Genomic DNA, 22,330 nt, shown 5'->3' with positions numbered 1-22,330 from the left:
TCATTCTTCTTCTGGATCATCACTTTGCTTTGAAAAAGAGAATAAGCAACAACTGCACAGCACCAAAAGGCCTAAAACGGTATGACTTATGACAAGAACAACAACTGAGAATATGTACACCGCTTTATCACAGTAATCCTGGGGCTGGTGAAAGGGTGGAATGAAATTGGGCAGATATGCAGAGAATACCCAGTAGTTCCCCAATATAAACCACACAAAGAGGAACAGGCTGAGGGTGACATGGATGTAATATCTGTGCAGGTTTTGTCGCCAGGGATATTCATCATCATCGTCATCGCCAATCATGACAGACTTGGAAAGAAGGTGTCTCATTTTTGCAGAATCGTACAGTAGGAGGATGACCTGTGTAATTCGCACAGCAAAACAGTATTAATACAAGGCCAAGCAAACAAATACAGGTATGGTGTTCTCCCTGTATAGGGCACATGGTTATGACTTTTTAACCTTAGATTTCAGAGCATGCTTCTATCTGAATATGTATACTTTATAAATATAAAGGCAGAAACTAGAAAAGTTTTGTTCAATTAAAATGATACATATGGCAAACAGAAAACCACCGTAGACAGCCAACAATGCAGCAGGTTTTTACTTGTTTAAGAAAAACCTTCTTAATGGTGTTTGCACTTGCCAGGTATAAAGCTGATAAGGAGAAATAAAACCAGTCAAGAGCCCTTCGCAACACTGTCAGGAACACTTTCTTTTATTCTAACCATTAAGAATGTAAATGAGGAAGCATAATCGATACGATCTAATAGGTTTCTGACAAACATATTTATCATTTTGCACAAAGTGAACTCTAATGGGCCAAAAATCGCAGTCTGTACGGGCGCGTACGATGTGCGCATGTACCCATAGAGGCCCCACAAGTGCCGGTCCTCGGCACGCGATGCGCATGCGGCAAAAACCAGCACTTGTGAACTGGCAAAATATCTTTTGATAGTTCTAACGCATCCCCGGGAAAAGGGCCTAAGCGGGCAGAGATTTGGGTTATTTGCCCAACTCTTGCCCAGCGAATGTCCTTCAAACTCTTATGCCTGATAAAAGCAGCTTAAGAGTTTTAAAAGATAGAAAAATAAAAATTGATCAATAATTTGTATATTAAAAACCCAGTCCACTAAGGTAAGTTTATTTTTTACCCCTAATAAAACATATTTAAAAAATTCAAAAAAATAATATTTTGTCTAAAACATTTAATTAAATTCAATTTTAAATATGTGAAGTGCTTTTCTTATTTATATTAAATGTGTGTGTTTTATCGGGGTATCCCCATTCACAGAAATGGTGATATCCATACAAACTGTGAATGGGGATACGCCATTTTCATTGGTTGGTCCGGCCCACGTGATCCCAGGCTCGCCACAACTGCTCCTGGAATACGTGGGCCCCTACGCTGGGCTGCAAATGGAGGCCTCGGAGCGCAATTTATGTTCCTCCGGGACCACCAGCTACCTCCGTAAAAAAACTTTTCGGTCGGAGGCGTCCGCCCGCATGAAGTTTCCGACCGCAATTTACGTGCCATTGTCTCTAATTGAAAGGAACCATGTCACAGCATCCAGAAACTACTAAATAGTTTCCATTATTTGGTTGATAACTTTTAGCATTTAGATTAACATTTGTTGTGCTGTTAAAACCCCTCCCACCCCGAAGTTCCTCACATCACCATCAGTGAGAAGTGCCAACTATATTTGTAATTCCTGTTATCACTTCATGTTTACACCACTCCAGTGCAGAGGGTTAGCCCTTACATAAATACACAAAGACGCCACAGGTTGATAAGTGCTAACCCCTCTATTTCTTATTGTAACATCAGAACAGGTTGGATAGCTGTAAAAAAAAAAGCCATATTTGATGGGGGTTAATTTTGTATAAACAACATTGAAAAAAATGTAGAAAATGTGTAATTTTAATCTTTTATTTACTTCTAATTCATTCGCTATATTCTTTCATTTTCTCCATCTCTGTGAGTTCCCCTGGGATCTTTTACATCCACCCGAGGACCTTGGTTTAACGTCTGAAAATGGCACCTCCAACACTCCCTCAGTACTGCACTGGAGTGTCAGCCTAGATTATGTGCTTAAGTCTCTGGAGTGGGATTTGAACCCACAAGCCCCTGTCTCAGAGGCAAGAGTTCCACTACTGAACCAGGCCCACAAAAATTCTCCCAATTAAATTTTTATGCCTTTTCCTGAGCGGTCCTTTTAAGGACCACTGATTAGGCTGCTCAACGCCTGATATGAATAGATGGAGCATGCATGGCTCATGCTGCACCTATATCTATCTGAATATTGCAAATGTGGTCCAACAACCAGCTTATCCTTGATTTGCTTATCAGAAATTGCAGCTTCTCATTGGAAATATGTGAGCGCCCCACTTACTCATTTACAGGAATGCCTGAAAATATAATCAGGAGAGTTTGAGTACACTAGGCCTATATTCTCTAGAGTTTAGAAGAATGAGAGGTTATCTCATTGAAACATACAACATTCTTACAGGGCTTGACAGGGTACATTGCGGGGAGGATGTTTCCTCTGGCTGGAGAGTCCAGAACAAGGGGGTCAGTCTCAGAATAAGGGATCGGCCATTTAGGACCGAGATAAGGAAAAATTACTTCACTCCGAGGGTGGTGAATCTTTGGAATACTCTACTCAAGAGGGCTGTGGATGCTCAGTCGTTGAGTGTATTCAAGACAGAGATCGATAGATTTTTTGATATTAAGGGAATCAAGGGATATGGGGATAGTGGAGTTGAGGTAGAAGATCAGTCATGATCTTATTGAATGGCGGAGCAGGCTCGAGGGGCCGAATGGCCTACTCTTGCTCCTATTTCTTATGTTCTTTTGTGTCACTGGGAGGCCGAAGTGCCCCCTCCCCCAATCCCCGATTTTCAACTGCCAGCGACCGATTTTTCAGGCAATATAGAGGCATCTGACAATTGAAAATAATCCTCAAAGTATACCACATTGGGTACTACAAATTGCAAAGAACAGAAGGCAACATGGAATGAAAAAAATCCATTCAGTTCATCAAACCCACTCCTTCCAAAGATCATGCACAATCTACCCTATCATGAATTCAATCACCCAATTTATCTCCTGAGTGAATGATCTGCATAAATGCTCCCTGACCCACAAGAGCATACATTTCTGTAGCCGAGATTTTGCTCACCTCGGTGGGTCAGGTGCAGCCGGTGTCGGTGGCGGGTTACAGACCCGCTGCTGGCTCCATCCCGCTGCCTAAAATGAACTTACCGCAATGGGGCTTGTTAAGCCTGCCCAGCCTGTCTTCCGGCCCAATTAGATGGAGTGGGTCTGGTGACGTCATTCATGAAGTGTCTTGAGTTGGTTTCCTTAAAGGGACCATGGCTACCTTACTTTTGACATTTGTGCTGTCAGTGCTCTACAGCACTGAAGTGCTGCAAACACTGACAAGCACTGCACAGAGGTGCATGGCTGCACCGAGGTTCTCTCATGACTCTCTCCATATGCTTATGAGGGAGGGAGTCACAGCACGCAGGGAGGTCCTCTTCCCTGCCGATGGGCAAAAGAGATCGCCCCAAGAGACATTGCAGAGGAGCTCACAAGCAGAGGTCGTCAGTAGGACCTGAGTGTTGTGACTCAAACCTTTCAATTATCTCATTAGATCAGGAAACGTGAGTACAAAGCCACACTCGCCTTCATCCTGCTGTGATTCTCATCACATCCCAATCACTCAGCCATCCTTACCCTACTCCTGCACATCCTTACTCACACCAACTTACCTTGCATCTCCACCCATCCCTCTCTCTCTGTCTACATTATCACATCCCCATCTCACTCGCTCACACTCACCTTCATCCTAGTGCAATCATACCAACTAACAACACACAAGGATAGCCATCTGGGTGTTTTATCCAGTGTTCATGTAAAGTTTCTGTAAATGTGCTGTTAAACATTGAAAATGTTATTTTCAACACTTTGCGTTCTTGGACAGATTTGTGTGCACCTTTGGAATTGGCTTAGTGAGTTGCACTGAATGGTGAAACATAATGGTACCTCCTGCAATGGCGATGAGTGTGAAAGGAATGGCTTGGACATTGTAGGGATGCTTTATGGTGTTGGTGTGGGGTGGTGCCAACCTGGTGCATCATGTGGCAGCCAGGATGTGCAGCGTCAAGTGAAATAAATCTGGCCATGGTGTGGCCATCCCTGGCACCCAGGTAGCAATGTGGTCAGGTGCTGATGCCCGGTGTCCTGTGCAGTATCAGATGATTGAGGAGAAGGTTGGTGTTGTTGGTGCGCTTTGTGCTGCTGGTGTTGGGGCTGATTGTGGTCAGATTCTGAGGACCAAGGTGAAACAGTATAAACGGTACACATGCAGATAAAGCTGAGATGACAGAAGAAATCTGTCAATGGTAAGAGAGGTTGTTCCAATGAGGTGACCCGAGATGGAGAGTTAGCTCCAAACACTTGCAATCTGTTACAAATGCAGTGAGCAACATCTCTGCGCTTGGAACGTGAACAGCTGTGAGGTGAGAGCTTTTATAGTATATTTCAAACTGTCAACTAATCACTGGCCATTCAACTCCCGCCTCAGGTTAACAGACGTAGCCCAAGAGCAGTGGGCCCTGTGGGTGAGCAATTAAAGTTAAATGGTAAGGTTAAACCCATTATTAGGGGTCTGTCAACAAGCCAATAATTGCTTTAATTGAACAGGTTCCCAGTGGTTCTATTGTTTAGTTCCACTCCAGCGGGGAGCTTGTTGAGAGTGAGATGGAGCATTGCAGCAAGGAAGATCGAGAATAGCGTTGATGCGATGACGCAGCCCTGATTGACCCCGGTCTGGACATGGATTGGGTCTGTGGTGGATCCGTTGGTGAGGATCACGGCTTGCATGTCATCGTGGAGCAGGCGGAGGATGGTGACAAACTTTTGGGGACAACCGAAAGGGAGGAGGATGATCCATCGTCCCTCGCGGTTGACACGTGTCAAAGACCTTTGTGAAGTCAAAGAAGGCCATGTACAAGGGTTGATGCTGTTCCCTGCATTTCTCTTGTAGTAGTTGCGCGGTGAAGATCATGTCCGTTGTACCCCTTAGTGAACGTAATCCGCAGTGCGTTTCTGGGAGCAGCTCTTCAGCTACATCTCTATAGCAGACATCTCAAAGCGCTGGAGAAGTACCACCAACGCTGCCTCCGGAAGATCCTGCAAATCCACTGGGAGGATAGACGCACCAACGTCAGTGTTCTCGCTCAGGCCAACATCCCCAGCATCGAAGCACTCACCACGCTCGACCAGCTCCATTGGGCGGGCCACATCAACCGCATGCCCGACACGAGACTCCCTAAGCAAGCGCTCTACTCAGAACTCCTACACGGCAAGCAAACCCCAGGTGGGCAAAGGAAACATTTCAAGGACACTCTCAAAGCCTCCTTGATAAAGTGCAACAACCCCACCGGCACCTGGGAATCCCTGGCCCAAGATTGCCCAAAATGGAAGAAGAGCATCCGGGAGGGCGCTGAGAGTCTCGTCGCCGAGAGCATGCAGAAATCAAGCGCAGGCAGCGGAAAGAGCATGCGGCAAACGAGTCCCACCCATCCTTTCCTTCAACCAGTGTCTGCCCCACCTGTGACAGAGACTGTAATTCCCACATTGGACTGTTCAGTCATCTAAGAACATACTTTTAGAATGGAAGCAAGTCTTCTTCGATTTCGAGGGACTGCCTATGATGATGATGAATTGCTTTAATTGGGTCGCCCGCCTCTGCAGGTCGGGTCTGATCCAAGATCACAGACGCGCCATTGGGAAAGGCGTGGTATGGCAGGATGACAGCGGGTTCCCGACCCGCTATCAAAAAAAAAATTAAATTTCCCACCCAACCCGCCACCGATCCTGCCCACTGACCCCCCGGCAAATTCTGGCCTATAACTCTACCATTCAGCCCGGACCTCATAACCCTCCACAGACAACACCCGCTCTCTCCTCTCTTAGTAGTACATTCTGGCTCTTCCAGTTTTGACTGAGCAATCTGAAAAGGAGGAGGAACTATTCACAAATGGGGCAAACATTACATCAACCCAAAACTATACATAGTTGCATTTCACTTCAAGGATTACCGAGCAGCCAGAGTTGCATTTTAATTGCAAAGTTGCTGAAAACTGTTGACATGCATTTAGTGTTAGAGTGATACTTTACTTTCAAACTGCCGATAATTCCTCCAACCAGCAAATACAGTGGAATCAATGGCTGAATAGGGCAGCTATTAAGGAACTTCATTCCTAAAATAAACAGTTGGGAGAGACTTTAGGAACAAAGAGTTGCAGGCAAGTGAACAGGCACAAACAAGATGAGAATTTTCCTGGTCGCTGTACGTGGTACCATCAGAAATGTGTACATGAAATTATGAGCGTTCATTGTTTCTTGCAAAATCTTGGATTTGTTCTGAATGATTTTGCTGGATACCTTCACGACAGTGGGTAAAATGTCGCCACATGCAGTTACCAGTGGGATTTTTACTCCACATGTTGAAAGTGCTGAGTTTCTCAATTGTGACTAATGTTAACTAGGTGGCGTGACAGAGAAAAGTAATATCTTACTTACAAAACAAAATGAACGAATGTAAAATAAAAGGTTGAATAACAAACTCAAAAATATTTTATAATTGGTGGGAAAAAGGCGTGGGTCTGGCATAAACTGGGTAGGCAAGGGAAATAAAATCCCACCAATTTCCTGTCACCTACTTCCAGGATTTCCCACCTAAAGTGACAACGAACACCTTGGACCAAATATAGGCAGGTGTATTTTAAAGGATGCAACTGAGAGGATGGCATAATATGACGTGCTGCTGTTATTTGCATATTAGCAATGCTGGGCGCCCGGAACAATGGGCATGATGGTATTATGAAGCTGTCATATTGCTGTAAAATCCCAACTGGTTCGTTATTATCCATTAGGGAAGGAAACCTGCCATCCTTACCTAGTCGGCCCTATATATGACTAACCGCATGTAATGTATTTGCTTTGTGGGTTTTTTACTTAATAATTCATAGCAACACATCGCTATTAAGAACTAGTTGGTTTATTAACAACGGTTTAACGATCACACTACACATTACCAGTTCATCCACTAGGCTCACAACTGCATGCCTCACCGTGGATGACTGAGACCCAACTGACTGGGGTTTTTAATTGAGTCTTGTGAACATCACGTGATTGGCTAAACTACTCACAATGCAACAGCTCTACAACTATTTTTGATAGAACATTTAAATCAAGTGCCCCCTTTAGGCAAGGGCACTAGAACCCACAAATTTCCAAATAAAACTTTAACTGAAACGTAAATTAAATTAAAATTTGGTTGCTGGGAATGAAGATGCACTCCAGTCCTTCCGGTGCCCACCTCGCAGAAGGCCGCGAGCGAATCGGTGGACACCGCCTGCTCCATCTCCAGGGGCACCCTGGCTCGGATGTAACTGCGGAAGAAAGGCAGGCAATTGGGCTGAACGACCCCCTTGACCACCTGCTGCCTGGACCGGTTGACAGCCACCATGGCCATGCCCAAGAGCAATCCCACGAGGAGGCCTTCCGACCTGCCCACTCCCCTCCGCACAGGGTGTCCAAAGATCAGGAGTGTGGGACTGAAGTGCAATCAGAATTTGAGGAACAGCCCCTTCAAATAATGGAATAGGGGTTGCAACCTCGAACGTTCAACATATGCATGGAACATGGACTCCTCTAGACTGCAGAAATTACAGGCGGCCTGGGAGCCCGTGAACCAACTTAAAAACTTATTGCATGGGACCGCCCCGTGCAACATTCTCCAGGCTAAGTCCCCAATAAAAAGGGAGGACTCCTGCATATAGCCCACGCCATTGGGGACCCGTCTCCTCTGGATGGCAAGATGGTGCACCATGGCGTGTCCGGACGCAACAGCTCTACAAACCTTTGAGCATACTCACAGGTGAATACATTACACCCCACGCCAATGTCGCTGATTCCTAACTGCCTTTTGAAGTGGCCCAACAAGCCATTCAGTTGTATCACCGCCTTCTCAGGATAACTAGGGATGGGCCTTAAATGTCAATGACAACCGCATCCCAAGAATGAATAATTAAAAAAAATACTACAAAAAGGATATTGGGGAAGGTGCCGAAAAGATTTACAAGGATGTTACCAGACTTGAGAGGATGTAACTATCAGGAAAGATTAAGCAAACTGGGATTCTTTTCCCTGGAAAAGTGAACACTTTGAAGAGACTTGATAGAGGTCTTTAAAATTATGAAGGTGTTCGATAGGGTGGACGGGGAGAAACTGGTTAAACTTGTGGGTGAGTCCAGAATGAGAGGGCATAAATATAAGATAGCCACTAACAGATTAAATAAATAATTTAGGCGGGGTTGCCTTACAGAGAGAGTGGTGAGCATGCGGAACTCACTGCCATATCGAGTGGTTAAAGCAAATAGCATTGAGACATTTAAGGGGAGGCTTGATGCATACGTGAGGGAGAAGGTTATGGGGGCAGGAGGGAAAGGGGTAATTAGGATGGGAGAGGTAATTAGGGTGGTTGCTTAGAGCAATTGGGGCAAATTGCCTGTTGTGTGCTGTAGATTCTGTGTAATTCTATGTAGTTCAGTTTTGCACCCCTGTCATAGGCCCTGTAAAGCCAAATCACTGTGATCAGCAGTAGCCCTGCCTTCAGCACTGTACAATTAAATGAGGAGGTACCGCTGCTTCCAAAGGGAAGAGACGTTTCTAAAGAAGTGCTTATACTGGCGCCTCAGAAGGCTGTAGTAACCCCCAAGTGCCAATAACAATATTGCCCTGTAAGCACATCTCATGCATTTTTTATGTCACTGGTGAGCTGTTCAGCTGGGCCTGGATGAGGTAGTTCTGCAATAAAGACATGCATCGAGAGACATTCTCATCATGTAACTGAGGTGAAAGCACATCCCATCACATTTACTCAAAAACAAGAAATAGCAACTCCGACGGACGCATAGACTGATCAGGGGCTAAATTGAAATGAAATAACTGCAGTTTTAAATTTTTAGCACTTTACATCAGTTAGGCAGTAACTTTCTATCAAAATACTAAGAAATTAATTAAAGTATACCACTCATTTAAGAATAAAACTTACACCTAAGGGGAGAAATTGCGTAACAGCCGCGAGTTCCCGTGCCAGGTGCGAAAGATCTGCCCCACTCGCGAAATTGGGGTTACCGCCCCCGAGGAAGGAGCGCAAAATAACGCACTCCACTTCCTCTGTGGGGCGGAAGCACAGGGAGCGCTAACGGCAGGTGCAAGCGACCCCAATTTCTCTCCATATAATACAGCAGTCAACATTGTCAAATATTTTATTCATTCTGATACAATATTTAATGAGAATAAAAAGTTTCTTACCCACAAAAGCCATTGACAGCGGCAGTGCCAGGAAGGCAAGAAGTCCAAAGATAAAGCAAGCTGTACACATAAATAGAAAAAGATGTGAACTTCTTTATTCTCAACATACTGGAACTAAAACTTGTAGGAAATGAAGAGCAGTAAACTTTGCATCAATTCCTATATTCAAACAGGCTCACTAATGTAATAGAGTAACTTGGCATCACTTGTGAATCTAATAAACTTTAATTGAATGTTAAAATATGTCATTTAGGAAAATCCTGCCCATGAATTATGAGTCTGAAATGCCTTATTAGCCAGAGCACTGGAAACAACGATCCATGATTAGGATGGGCACAGGCAGCAAATTTAAATATTTGTACAGTTCTTCCAAATAGTGCCATCTCCTGGTATGTTCTAACATGTGCCTGGAAGATTTAGGGGGAGAAATATGGGTAGTTTGCGCCTCCGGCAAACGACTTTTCGCTCGGGAGTGACACCGCTATCGACTCCCGCTAAATTCCCCAGGAGTTTAGCGGAGGCGGTAACCGCTAGCGCCCCGCTCCGCCGGCAATGACAACGTCATCACTGTACGCAGTAACCCCGTTACCTGCCTTTTGTCTGCCCCCTTTTTTAAACAGAGGTGTTACATTAGCTTCTTTCCAATCCACTGGTACCTCCCCAGGATCTAGAGAATTTTGGTAGATTATAACGAATGCATCTGCTATAACTTCCGCCATCTCTTTTAATACTCTGGGATGCATTTCATCAGGACCAGGGGACTTGTCTACCTTGAGTCCCATTAGCCTGTCCAGCACTACCCCCATAGTGATAGTGATTGTCTCAAGGTCCTCCCTTCCCACATTCCCGTGACCAGCAATTTTTGGCACGGTTTTGTGTCTTCCACTGTGAAGACCGAAGCAAAATAATTGTTTAAGGTCTCAGCCATTTCCACATTTCCCATTATTAAATCCCCCTTCTCATCTTCTAAGGGACCAACATTTACTTTAGTTTGGACATCAACCTCAATACTGTCTATAACGTTATCAGTGTAACTATTTGCACTGCACTTTTTTTGACAGACATCCATGGGGCCTAGAGTGGCGGCGGCGAGCAGAGAAGCGGCGGGGGAGCCGAGAGGGAAGGAGAGGGAGACTGGAGGGAGAGAGCGAGAGAGAGAGGCTGGTGGTAGAATGAGAGAGACTGGGACTGGGTGGGGGGGGGGGCAGAGAGACATGGGTGGGGTGGGTGGCGGGGGGGGGGAAATCGGCGAAGAGAGAGGGAACGAAGGGAAGACGGATCACGTTCTTCCAACCCCCTACAAGGGACATTGTTGGAGTGGATGATATCCAGAAGTCACAACACTATCACTATTCACTTCATATCCAATAAACCTGTTAACAATCCGTACACAATGCCTGCCCCATCTATGGTGGGGTGGGGGAGGGGAAGGAAGCTCTTGTGCTGGGTAAGGGACTTTGGACGGGGGAGGGATGTACTTGGACTGGGGTAAGGCACTTTGGCTGGGGGAGGCATGCTTGGACTGGGGTAAGGCACTTTGGCTGGCCCTTGCTGTCTTCTGGGGAGCTCTGTTCTCTGTCACTTCAGGAAATCAAAGTGGATCGATTACAATTTGCAAAGTCAGTGAGACCTTGGGATAGGCGGTTCAAGTTACACATTCCTGTGTAACTTCAGGGTGTGGCTTATCCTCCAAAAGGATCAATCATAGACAAAGGGTGCAGCATGGTGGCTATTTTTGAAGTACAAATAAGCGCATCCTAAGGTTATACACCAGAGCCAGAATAAATAGTCTTCTAGATTTGAAGTTTCCTATTTGTAAGAATGAGTATCTAATATAATCACATCTCACTTAAGTGTTTTGCTGTACTATCATTTACCAGGATCCCAAAAGGTTCCTAAAATGTCAATAATACAGGATCTCTTTTTGGTGGACCTCCGTTACCTTTCCGCAGCCTTTAACACTGCTCTCCTCAGTCACCCAGCTCCATGGACAGCCCTTGCATAGTTCCATTTCTACCTATCTGAATGCAGTCAGTACATCTCTTGCAATGGTTTCTCTTCATTCCCCACATCATCCCCCAAAGGTTCATCCTTTTCCCCCTTCTTTTCCTTGTTCATATGTTGCCTCTCAGCAACATCATCTGTAGGCAGAGGGTCAGCTTTCACATCTACACAGCTGACACCGAGCTCTACCTCTCCCCCGCTTCTCTTGACTGTTGCCATCCTGCAGGCGTCAAGTCCTAGATTAGTCACAACCTCCTAAATAGGAAGACAGAAGCCCATCAGCTTCAGCTCCCAACATTCTGCTCCCTTGACACTGCCTTCAACCACCTCCCTGGCCACTCCATCATGTTGTAATCTTGGATTCCTGTTCAAGCCTGAACTGAGTTTTAAACTCCATATCCTATCCATCACCAAGAACGCCGACTTACACCTCTGCCCCACCTCCCCTTCACCACGAATACAAGTCTTTGTCACTTTTGGACTCACCTATTCTAATACTCTTCATGCTTGCTTTCCATTGCCCACCCGCCATAAACAATAAATTGTCCAAACTCTTTCATCGTCACTGGACACTGATCTGGATATTTAAAGACAGATCTTGTCGGCTTCAGGCAAGTGTCCTTGCCTCTTGCTCAGAAGAACAGATTGAAATAGAAGACAGTGAAATCCATGCAGGACATTGGTGGGTACATAGGTACGGTAGCATAGTGGTTATGTTACTGGACCAGTAATCCAGAGGCTTGGACTAATGATTCGGGGACATGAGTTTAAATCCCACCACGGCAGCTGGGGAATTTAAATTCAATTAAATAAATTTGGAATAAAATGCTAGTATCAGTAATGGTGAAACTACCGGATTGTTGTAAAAACCCATCTGGTTTGTTAATGCCCTTTAGGGAAGGAAATCTGCTGTCCTTACCCGGTCTGGCTTATATATGACTCCAGACCCACAGCAATGTGGTTAACTCTGAAATGCTATTTATTCAAGAAGGCAGCTCACCACCACCTTCTCGTGGGAAATTAGGGATGGACAATAAATGCCAGCCTTGCTGAATACGCCTACATTCCATGTATGAATTTTAAAAAAAATGACCGTGCTGATTTTAATAACCAGCTTCCACCGGGCAGGTAGGGTTAAAATCACCTCTTAAGAAAACAGTAGTGCTTATGTGTTTCTGTAAAACAAAACTGGAGATTAGCTCAGGATAGAAATTTGGAATAGAAATTAATCTCAATCAGATGATTTATAGTTCTTTCAGAATGTGCACATTTTACTGGGCACAATTTTGATGTTTGAAATTGCAATGCAGCTTGTCTTTTCCTGAAATTGTTGCTATTGGACATTCCGTTTTATTTTTATTCTCTGTATCACGTGTGCACCTGCACAAAACCAGGAAGGTCCATATTTCTCCAGAGGCTCCTTGTCTTTCTATTTCATTCTGCTTTCAGTAGTAAACTGACAATAGGTGTTTTCTGTGTGTCCAATTCATTTGATTTCCATGGTGATCAAGTGGCTATTAATTCACGAGATCCATTTTCTGACGATCGAGTGCACTTATGAATGAGGTGTTCAATTTATTGCAGTCTGACACATGGGTCTCATGCAGTTGTAAATGACCAACAGCGATAAAGGCCTGAATTTTTACCCAGAGGCTCGTTCTGTGCGGGATGAACGGGTTTCCCGGAAGTCCAGCAGTTTTTAATTTTAATTTTTTTCTATTGGTTTCCCACCCATAGGCAGTCAGATTGACAGGCCAGAGCCCTGTCAGGCAAGGAAGCCTGTGGCACAAGGCCGCAGACGAGGAGAACAGTTACGTCTAATGCGGGGGCGGGGTTTCTGATCGCGGGCACGATTGCATGGCGGGGGGGGGGGGGGGAGGGGGTTTGGCTCAAATGAAATGGTTAAAATGAAGGCAGGGGTTTGGGGGTTTGGTGGGTCTGATGGTGGTCCGGGGGTGGGGGGTCAGATTGTGGTGGGGAGCATACGGATAGCTGGGAGCGAGGGGGGATTTACTGGGTATCTTTTGGCCTGGGGGAAACACTCCTGCTTCTCCTGTAAAGGCACTCACCTCATGGATTCAGCCTTTCTTGCCTCCTTTCAGCTCAACTATTTACAATTTTTATTAATGACTTGGATGAAGGGACTGAATGTAATGTAGCCAAGTTTGCTGATGAAACAAAGATGGGAGGGAAAGCAAATTGTGAGGACACAAAAAATCTGCAAAGGGACATAGACAGGCTGAGTGAGTGGGCAAATATTTGGCAGATGGAAAATGTGAGGTTATCCACTTTGGCAGAAAAAATAAAAAAGCAAATTATAATTTAAATGGAGAAAAATTGCAAAGTGCTTCAGTACAGAGGGATCTGGTTGTCCTTGTGCATGAAGCACACAAAGTTAGTATGTAGGTACAGCAAGTAATCTGGAAGGCAAATGGAATGTTGGCCTTTATTGCAAAGGGGATAAAGTATAAAAGCAGAGAAGTCCTGCTACAACTGTATAGGGTATTGGTGAGGCCACACCTAGATTACTGCGTGCAGTTTTGGTCTCTGAATTTAAGGAAGGATATACTTGCATTGGAGGCTGTTGAGAGACGGTTCACTAGGTTGCTTCCGGAGGCGAGGGGGTTGACTTATGAAGATAGGTTGAGTAGGTTGGGACTATACTCACTGGAGTTCAGAAGAATGAGAGGTGATCTTATCGAAACATATAAGATAATGAGAGGGCTTGACAAGTTGGATGCAGAGAGTATATTTCCACTCATAGGGGACAGAGTCTCAGAATAAGGGACCACCATTTAAAACTGAGATGAAGAGGAATTTCTTCTCTCAGAGGGTTGCAAATCTATGGAATTCTCTGCCCCAGAGAGAGATAGATTTTTGAGTGATAAGGGAATAAATGGTTATTGGGAGTGGGCGGGGAAGTGGAGCTGTGTCCATGACCAGATCAGCCATGATCTTATTAAATGGCAGAGCAGGCTCGAGGGGTCAAATGGCCTACTCATGCTCCTATTTACTGAGTTCTTGTATTAAGCTTGGGTTGTGCTAAGCCCTTTTAATGTCTGACCCAAAATCTGGAAAATACAAAAACCGTCTGGCCTCGGCCCCGAGATTGCCGGATTTAGGGCATTGTATCTGTATATTACAGCAAAACTCTAAAAGGGCAAAGTGTGTTAAAGAGTCAAGCCTGAAGATTCTGTCCCTCAATACGAGGAGTATTCATAATGAGGTGGACAAATTAACTGTACAGGCAGCAATTAATGAATATGATATAATTGGCATCACGGAGACATGGCTCCAGGGTGACCAAGGCTGGGAACTCAACATCCAGAGGTATTCAACATTCAGTAAGGATAGACAGGAACGAAAAGGAGGTGGGGTAGCGTTACTGGTTAAAGAGGAAATTAACGCAATAGTAAGGAAGGACATTAGCTTGGATGATGTGGAATCTGTATGGGTGGAGCTGCGGAATACCAAGGGGTAGAAAACGCTGGTGGGAGTTGTGTACAGATCACCAAGCAGTAGTAGTGAGGTTGGGGACAGCATCAAACAAAAAATTAGGAAGGCATGCAATAAAGGTACAGCAGTTATCATAGGCGACTTTAATCTGCATATAGATTGGGCTAACCAAACTGGTAGGAATACGGTCGAGGATTTCCCACAGTGTATTAGGGATGGTTCCCTAGACCAATATGTCGAGGAACTAACTAGAGGGCTGGCCATCCGAGACTGGTGAAGAGACTAGGGTCCTCGATAGTGTGAGACGTGAATTGGCTAGAATAGACTGGCAAACGATACTTAAAGGGTTGACAGTGGATAGGCAATGGCAAACATTTAAGGATCACATGGATGAGGTTCAACAATTGTGCATCTCTGTTTGGAGTAAACATAAAACGGGGAAGGTGGCTCAACCGTGGCTAACAAGGGAAATTAAGGATAGTGTTAAATCCAAGAAAGAGGCATATAAATTGGCCACAAAAAGCAGCAAACCTGAGGACTGGGAAAAATGTATAATTCAGCAGAGGAGAACAAAGGGTTTAATTAGGAGGGGGAAAAAAAGAGTATGAGAGGAAGCTTGCCAGGAACATAAAACTGACTGCAAAAGCTTCTATAGATATGTGAAGAGAAAAAGATTAGTGAAGACAAACATAGGTCCCTTGTATTGTGTATCTGTAAAGCATGCACTCCCATGTTCCGCCACCAGGGAGCTCATTCCCTGAAGTCCCAAGGGATCCCAGCATCCCTTGGGAGCACTGTATATAAGCCGGCCCCCCCAAAGGCCTGTTCCTCACTCTGGAGTGTCTTATTAAAGACTGAGGTCAATTTACTTTAACCTCCCTGTGTGCAGCCTCATCTGTGTAAAGAACACAATAACTGGCGATGAGAATACGAATCCAACGCAAAGATGCAGCAAGCTGTGGGCATCCTGGAGATTTTCTCGGAGGGTGAGGACTGGGAAGCCTATGTCGAACGGCTAGATCAGTACTTTGTAGCCAACGAGCTGGATGGAGAAGGAAGCGCTGCAAAAAGGAGAGCGGTCCTCCTCACGGTCTGCGGGGCACCGACCTACAGCCTCATGAAGAATCTTCTGGCTCCGGTGAAACCCGCTGATCAGTCGTATGAGGAGCTGTGTACACTGGTTCGGGAGCATCTTAACCCGAGGCAGAGCGTGCTGATGGCGAGGTATCGGTTCTACACATGCCTGCAATCTGAAGGTCAGGAAGTGGTGAGCTACGTCGCCGAGCTAAGGCGACTTGCAGGCAATGTGAGTTTGATGGCTACCTGGAGCAAATGCTCAGAGACATTTTTGTACTGGGCATTGGCCACAGAATCATCCTACGAAAACTTTTGACTGAAGAGACACCGACCCTCAGTAAGGCCATTGCGATAGCACAGGCGTTTATGTCCACCAGTGATAACACCAAACAAATCTCTCAGCACACAAGTGCTAGCAATGTTCATAAATTAACTGGAACTGTGTTGGCGAGCAGAAATGTACAGGGCAGAACCCACAAGTCTGCAACTGCCAGCAGGCCTCAGGTGACCCAGATGACTCAGAGACCCCAACAAAGGATGAATGCAAGGCAATTCACACCTTGTTGGCATTGTGGAGGCTTCCATTCAGCCTATTCATGCCGCTTCAAAGGGTATGTTTGCAATAGCTGTGGAACAATTGGGCACCTCCAACGAGCTTGCACACAAGCTGCAAGCTCTGCAAAACCTGCTAACCACCATATGGCAGAGGAAGATCGGTCCATGGTGGATCAAAGCAATTTCAAGCCTCAGAGAGAGGAGGCAGATGCTGAAGTACAAGGGTTGCACACATTTTCGACGAAATGTCCACCTATCATGCTAAACGTAAAATTGAATGGCTTACCTGTAGCCATGGAACTGGACATTGGCGCTAGCCAATCCATCATGAGTAAAAAGATGTTTGAGAGACTGTGGTGCAACAAGGCATTCAGACCAGCCCTGAGCCCCATCCACACAAAACTGAGAACGTACACCAAAGAGCTTATCACTGTCCTGGGCAGCGCCATGGTCAAGGTCACCTACGAGGGCACAGTGCACGAACTGCTACTCTGGAGTGTCCCAGGCGATGGCCCCATACTGCTTGGAAGGAGCTGGCTGGGCAAAATCCGCTGGAACTGGGATGACATCCGAGCGCTATCACATGTCAATGAGAACTCATGTACCCAGGTTCTTAACAAATTTCCTTCCCTTTTTGAGCCAGGCACTGGAAACTTTTCCGGGGTGAAGGTGCGGATCCACTTGGTCCCAGAGGCACGACTCATTCACCACAAGGTGCGAGCGGTACCTCACATGATGAGGGAGAGAGTGGAAATCGAGCAGGACAGGCTGCAACGCGAGGGCATCATCTCCCCAGTGGAATTCAGCGAGTGGGTCAGCCCGATTGTTCCAGTACTCAAAAATGATGGCACGGTCAGGATTTGCGGCGATTATAAAGTAACTATTAATAATTTCTTGCTACAGGACCAATACCCACTACCGAAGGCAGACAACCTATTTGCGACGCTGGCAGGAGGCAAGATGTTCACCAAGCTCGACCTGACTTCGGCCTACATGACGCAGGAGCTGGAGGTGCAGCCTCACCTGCATCAACACGCACAAGGGACTGTTCATCTACAACAGATGCCCATTTGAAATTCGGTCGGCTGCAGCGATCTTCCAGAGAAACATGGAGAGCCTACTCAAGTCGGTACCACACATGGTGGTCTTTCAGGATGACATATTGGTCACGGGTCGGGACACCGCCAAGCACCGACAAAACCTGGAGGAGGTCCTCCAGCGACTGGATCGCGTAGGGCTGCAGCTGAAGATGTCGAAATGCGTCTTCATGGCAACAGAAGTGGAGTTTTTTGGGAGAAAGATCGTGGCGGACGGCATTCGGCCCACAGACGCCAAGACAGAGGCTATCAGGAACGCGCCCAGGCCACAGAACGTCACGGAGCTGCGGTCGTTCCTGGGACTCCTCAACTATTTTGGTAACTTCCTACCAGGGTTAAGCTCCCTCTTAGAGCCCCTGGGTATGGGGAAAAAAACAAGTAATTGCTTTTGAGAAAGCCAGAAACATTTTATGCTCCAACAAGCTGCTTGTATTGTATAACCCGTGTAAAGGACTTGTGCTAGCATGTGACACGTCGTCGTATGGAGTCGGGTGTGTATTACCACACGCTAACGTTGCGGGGAAGTTGCAACCTGTCAGCTATGCTTCCAGGAACTTGTCGAAGGCCGAGAGGGCCTACAGCATGATTGAGAAAGAGGCATTAGCGTGTGTGTTCGGGGTAAAGAAAATGCATCAGTACCTGTTTGGCCTCAAACTTGAGCTGGAAACCGATCACAAGCCCCTCATATCCCTGTTCGTTAAAAACAAGGGGATAAATATTAATGCCTCAGCCCGCATACAAAGGTGGGCACTTGCGCTATCAGCGTATAACTATACCATCCGCCACAGGCCAGGCACCGATAACTGTGCGGATGCTCTCAGTCGGCTACCATTGCCCACCACGGGGGTGGAAATGGCGCAGCCTGGAAACTTGTTGATGGTGGCGCAGCCCGCAAACTTGTTGATGGTCATGGAAGCGTTTGAAAATGATAAATCACCTGTCACGGCCTGCCAGATTAGGACTTGGGCCAGCCAAGGTCCTCTGCTGTCCCTAGTGTACTGCATGGGAGCTGGGCCAGCATCCCTGTTGAAATGCAAGAGCTAATCAAGCCGTTCCAGCGGCGAAAGGACGAGCTGTCCATTCAGGCAGACTGCCTGTTGTGGGGTAACCGCGTAGTGCTACCAAAAAGGGCAGGGGGACGTTCATCTCGGATCTTCACAGCACACACCCGGGTATAGTAATGATGAAAGCGATAGCCAGATCCCACGTGTGGTGGCCCGGTATCGACTCTAAATTAGAATCCTTGTGTACGGCAATGCAGCGTATGTGCTCAGTTGAGCAACGTGCCCAAAGAGGCACCACTAAGTTTGTGGTCCTGGCCCTCCAGACCATGGTCGAGGATCCATGTCGACTATGTGGGCCCGTTTCTCGGTAAAATGTTCCTGGTGGTGGTGGATGCTTTTTCAAAATGGATTGAATGTGAAATAATGTCGGGAAGCACCGCCACCGCCACCATTGAAAGCCTGAGGGCCATGTTTGCCACCCACAGCCTGCCTGACATACTGGTCAGTGACAACGGGCCATGTTTCACCAGTGCCGAATTTAAAGAATTCATAACCCGCAATGGGATAAAACATGTCACCTCGGCCCCGTTTAAACCAGCCTTCAATGGGCAGGCAGAGTGGGCAGTACAAACAATCAAACAGAGCCTTAAACGAGTCACAGAAGGCTCACTCCAAACCCGCCTGTCCTGAGTACTGCTCAGCTATCGCATGAGACCCCACTCGCTCACAGGGGTGCCCCCGGCTGAGCTACTCATGAAAAGGACACTTAAAACCAGACTCTCGCTGGTTCACCCCAACCTGCATGATCAGGTGGAGAGCAGGCGGCAGCAACAAAATGTAAACGATGGTCGCGCCGCTGTGTCACGAGAAATTGATCTGAATGACCCTGTGTATGTGCTAAACTATGGACATGGTCCCAAGTGGATCGCGGGCACGGTGATAGCTAAAGAAGGGAATAGGGTGTTTGTAGTCAAACTAGACAATGGACAAATTTGCAGAAAGCACCTGGACCAAATGAGGCTGCTGTTCACAGACTGCCCTGAACAACCCACAGCAGACACCATCTTTTTCGAGCCCACAGCACACACCCAAAGGATCAACGACACCATGCCGGACCAGGAAATCGAACCCAACACAACACGCCAGCCCAGCAAGGCCACAGCCAACACACCAGAACAGACATTTGTACCGAGGCTGTCCACCAGGGAAAGAAAGGCTCCGACCGCCTCACCTTGTAAATAGTTTTCACTTTGACTTTGGCGGTGGAGTGATGTGGTGTATCTGTAAAGCATGCACTCCCATGTTCCGCCATCAGGGAGCTCATCCCCTGAAGTCCCAAGGGATCCCAGCATTCCTGTATATAAGCCGGCCCCTAAGGCCTGTTCCTCATTCTGGAATGTCTTATTAAAGACTGAGGTCACTGTTTCTTTAACCTCCCTGTGTGCAGCCTCATCTGTGTTCAGAACACAATACCTTGCAGTCAGATTCAGGTGAATTTATAATGGGGAACAAAGAAATGGCAGACCAGTTGAACAAATACTTTGGTTTAGTCTTCACGAAGGAAGACACAAATAACCATCCGGGAGTACAAGGGGACCGAGGGTCTAGTGAGAACGAGGAACTGAAGGATATCCTTATTAGGCAGGAAATTGGGTTAGGGAAATTGATGGGATTGAAAGCCGATAAATCCCCGGGGCCTGATAGTCTGCATCGCAGAGTACTTAAGGAAGTGGCCCTAGAAATAATGGATGCATTGGTGATCATTTTCCAACAGTATATCGATTCTGGATCAGTCCCTATGGACTGGAGGATAGCTAATGTAACATCACTTTTTAAAAAAGGAGGGAGGGAAAACAGGTCATTATAGACCGGTTCAGCTGACATCAGTAGCGGAGAAAATGTTGGAATCAATTATTAAAGATGAAATAGCAGCGCATTTGGAAAGCAGTGACAGGATCGGTCCAAGTCAGCATGGATTTATGAAAGGGAAATCATGCTTGACAAATCTTCTGGAATTTTTTGAGGATGTAACTAGTAGAGTGGACAAGGGAGAACCAGTGGATGTGGTGTATTTGGACTTTGACAAGGTCCCACACAAGAGATTGGTGTGCAAAATTAAAGCGCATGCTATTGGGGGTAATGTACTAACGAGGATAGAGAACTGATTGGCAGATAGGATGCAGAGAGTCGGGATAAACCGGTCCTTTTCAGAATGGCAGGCAGTGACTAGTGGGGTGTCGCAGGGTTCAGTGCTGGGACCCCAGCTATTTACAATATACATTAATGATTTAGATGAAGGAATCGAGTGTAATATCTCCAAGTTTGCAGATGACACTAAACTGGGTGGTGGTGTGAGCTGTGAGGAGGACACTAAGAGGCTGCAGGGTGACTTGGACAGGTTAGATGAGTGGGCAAATGCATGGCAGATGCAGTATAATGTGGATAAATGTGAGGTTATGCACTTTGGGGCAAAAACACAAAGGCAGAATATTATCTGGATGGTGGCAAATTAGGAAAAGGGGAGGTGCAATGAGACCTGGGTGTGATGGTACATCAGTCATTGAAAGTTGGCATGTAGGTACAGCAGGCGGTGAAGAAGGCAAATGGTATGATGGCCTTCATAGCTAGGGGATTTGAGTATAGGAGCAGGGAGGTCTTACTGCAGTTGTACAGGGCCTTGGTGAGGCCTCACCTGGAATATTGTGTTCAGTTTTGATTTCCTAATCTGAGGAAGGATGTTCTTGCTATTGAGAGAGTGCAGCGAAGGTTCACCAGACTGATTCCCGGGATGGCTGGACTGACATATGAGGAGAGACTGGATCGACTGTATTCACTGGAGTTTAAAAGGATGAGAGGGGATCTCATAGAAACATATAAAATTCTGACAGGACTGGACAGGTTAGATGCAGAAAGAATGTTTCCGATGTTGGGGAAATCCAGAAGCCGGGGACACAGTCTAAGGATAAGGGGTAAGCCATTTAGGACTGAGATAAGGAGAAACTTTTTCACTCAGAGAGTTGTTGACCTGTGGAATTCCCTACCACAGAGTATTGTTGATGCCAGTTCATTGGATATATTCAAGGGGGACTTAGATATGGCCCTTACGGCTAAAAGGATCAAGGTGTATGGAGAAAAAGCAGGAAAGGTGTACTGAAGTGAATGATCAGCCATGATCTTATTGAATGGTGGTGCAGGCTCGAAGGGCCGAATGGCCTACTCCTGCACCTATTTTCTATGTTTCTATGTACATCTATCAGCAAGAGGTTTTTTTTGTTGGTGCATCGTGCCTTAAACAAAAAAAATAATGTTATCAATTTAAAGTTAACAGTGTTGCTTACCATTGCTCGCAATTTTTGAAATGCATTGGTGACAAGCCTTTTCCACACCAATGGACATTTTACTAGTCTTTCCCTAGAGTTTCTGAAACAAAAACAAAATGAGTTTCTGAAAACATCGTAACCAATTTAAAACTTAAATATATACAGAATCCCCATGAGCATGATTGGGTATCACATAAAAAATACATTTAACATAACAAATAAATAAAAATAAATTACATGTTTAAAATTAAATAAAATACAATATAATTATACAAATAAAACAAAAATTTAATTTTTTGAAAAATAAATGTAAATGTTTTAAAGGGGCTAAAAAATAACTTTACCTCATTGTACATGTGTTTTATTGTTTAAATGAATGAAAAAAAATTATTTTTATGTTTTTTAAAACTCTTACGCTGGTGA

At 45.7% G+C, this 22,330-nt stretch overlaps 1 protein-coding gene across 2 annotated transcripts; it reads right to left on the bottom strand.

Annotated features, from left to right (window-relative positions):
• LOC139274869 (transmembrane protein 272-like) lies at window positions 1-22,008 on the bottom strand. Of its 2 annotated transcripts, XM_070891584.1 has the most exons (4): window positions 21,926-22,008; window positions 9,395-9,454; window positions 6,191-6,273; window positions 1-363 (listed from the first exon to the last, which is right to left on the bottom strand). In XM_070891584.1, exons 1-4 carry the CDS (start codon window positions 21,981-21,983, stop codon window positions 1-3), a joined length of 564 nt encoding a protein of 187 aa, XP_070747685.1. In that variant the 5' UTR covers window positions 21,984-22,008. The 2 variants fall into 2 exon arrangements, with proteins under 2 accessions (XP_070747685.1, XP_070747686.1); XM_070891585.1 differs by lacking the exon at window positions 9,395-9,454 and having other exon boundaries at window positions 21,926-21,983.
• Between the last annotated feature and the right edge of the window lie 322 nt (window positions 22,009-22,330).

This window comes from Pristiophorus japonicus, chromosome 10 (assembly GCF_044704955.1).
Source record: "Pristiophorus japonicus isolate sPriJap1 chromosome 10, sPriJap1.hap1, whole genome shotgun sequence".
In the NCBI taxonomy this organism is placed as follows: Eukaryota; Metazoa; Chordata; class Chondrichthyes; family Pristiophoridae; genus Pristiophorus; species Pristiophorus japonicus.
Note: the sequence above shows the minus strand (reverse complement) of the source record. Positions and strands in the feature narration are given on the sequence as shown.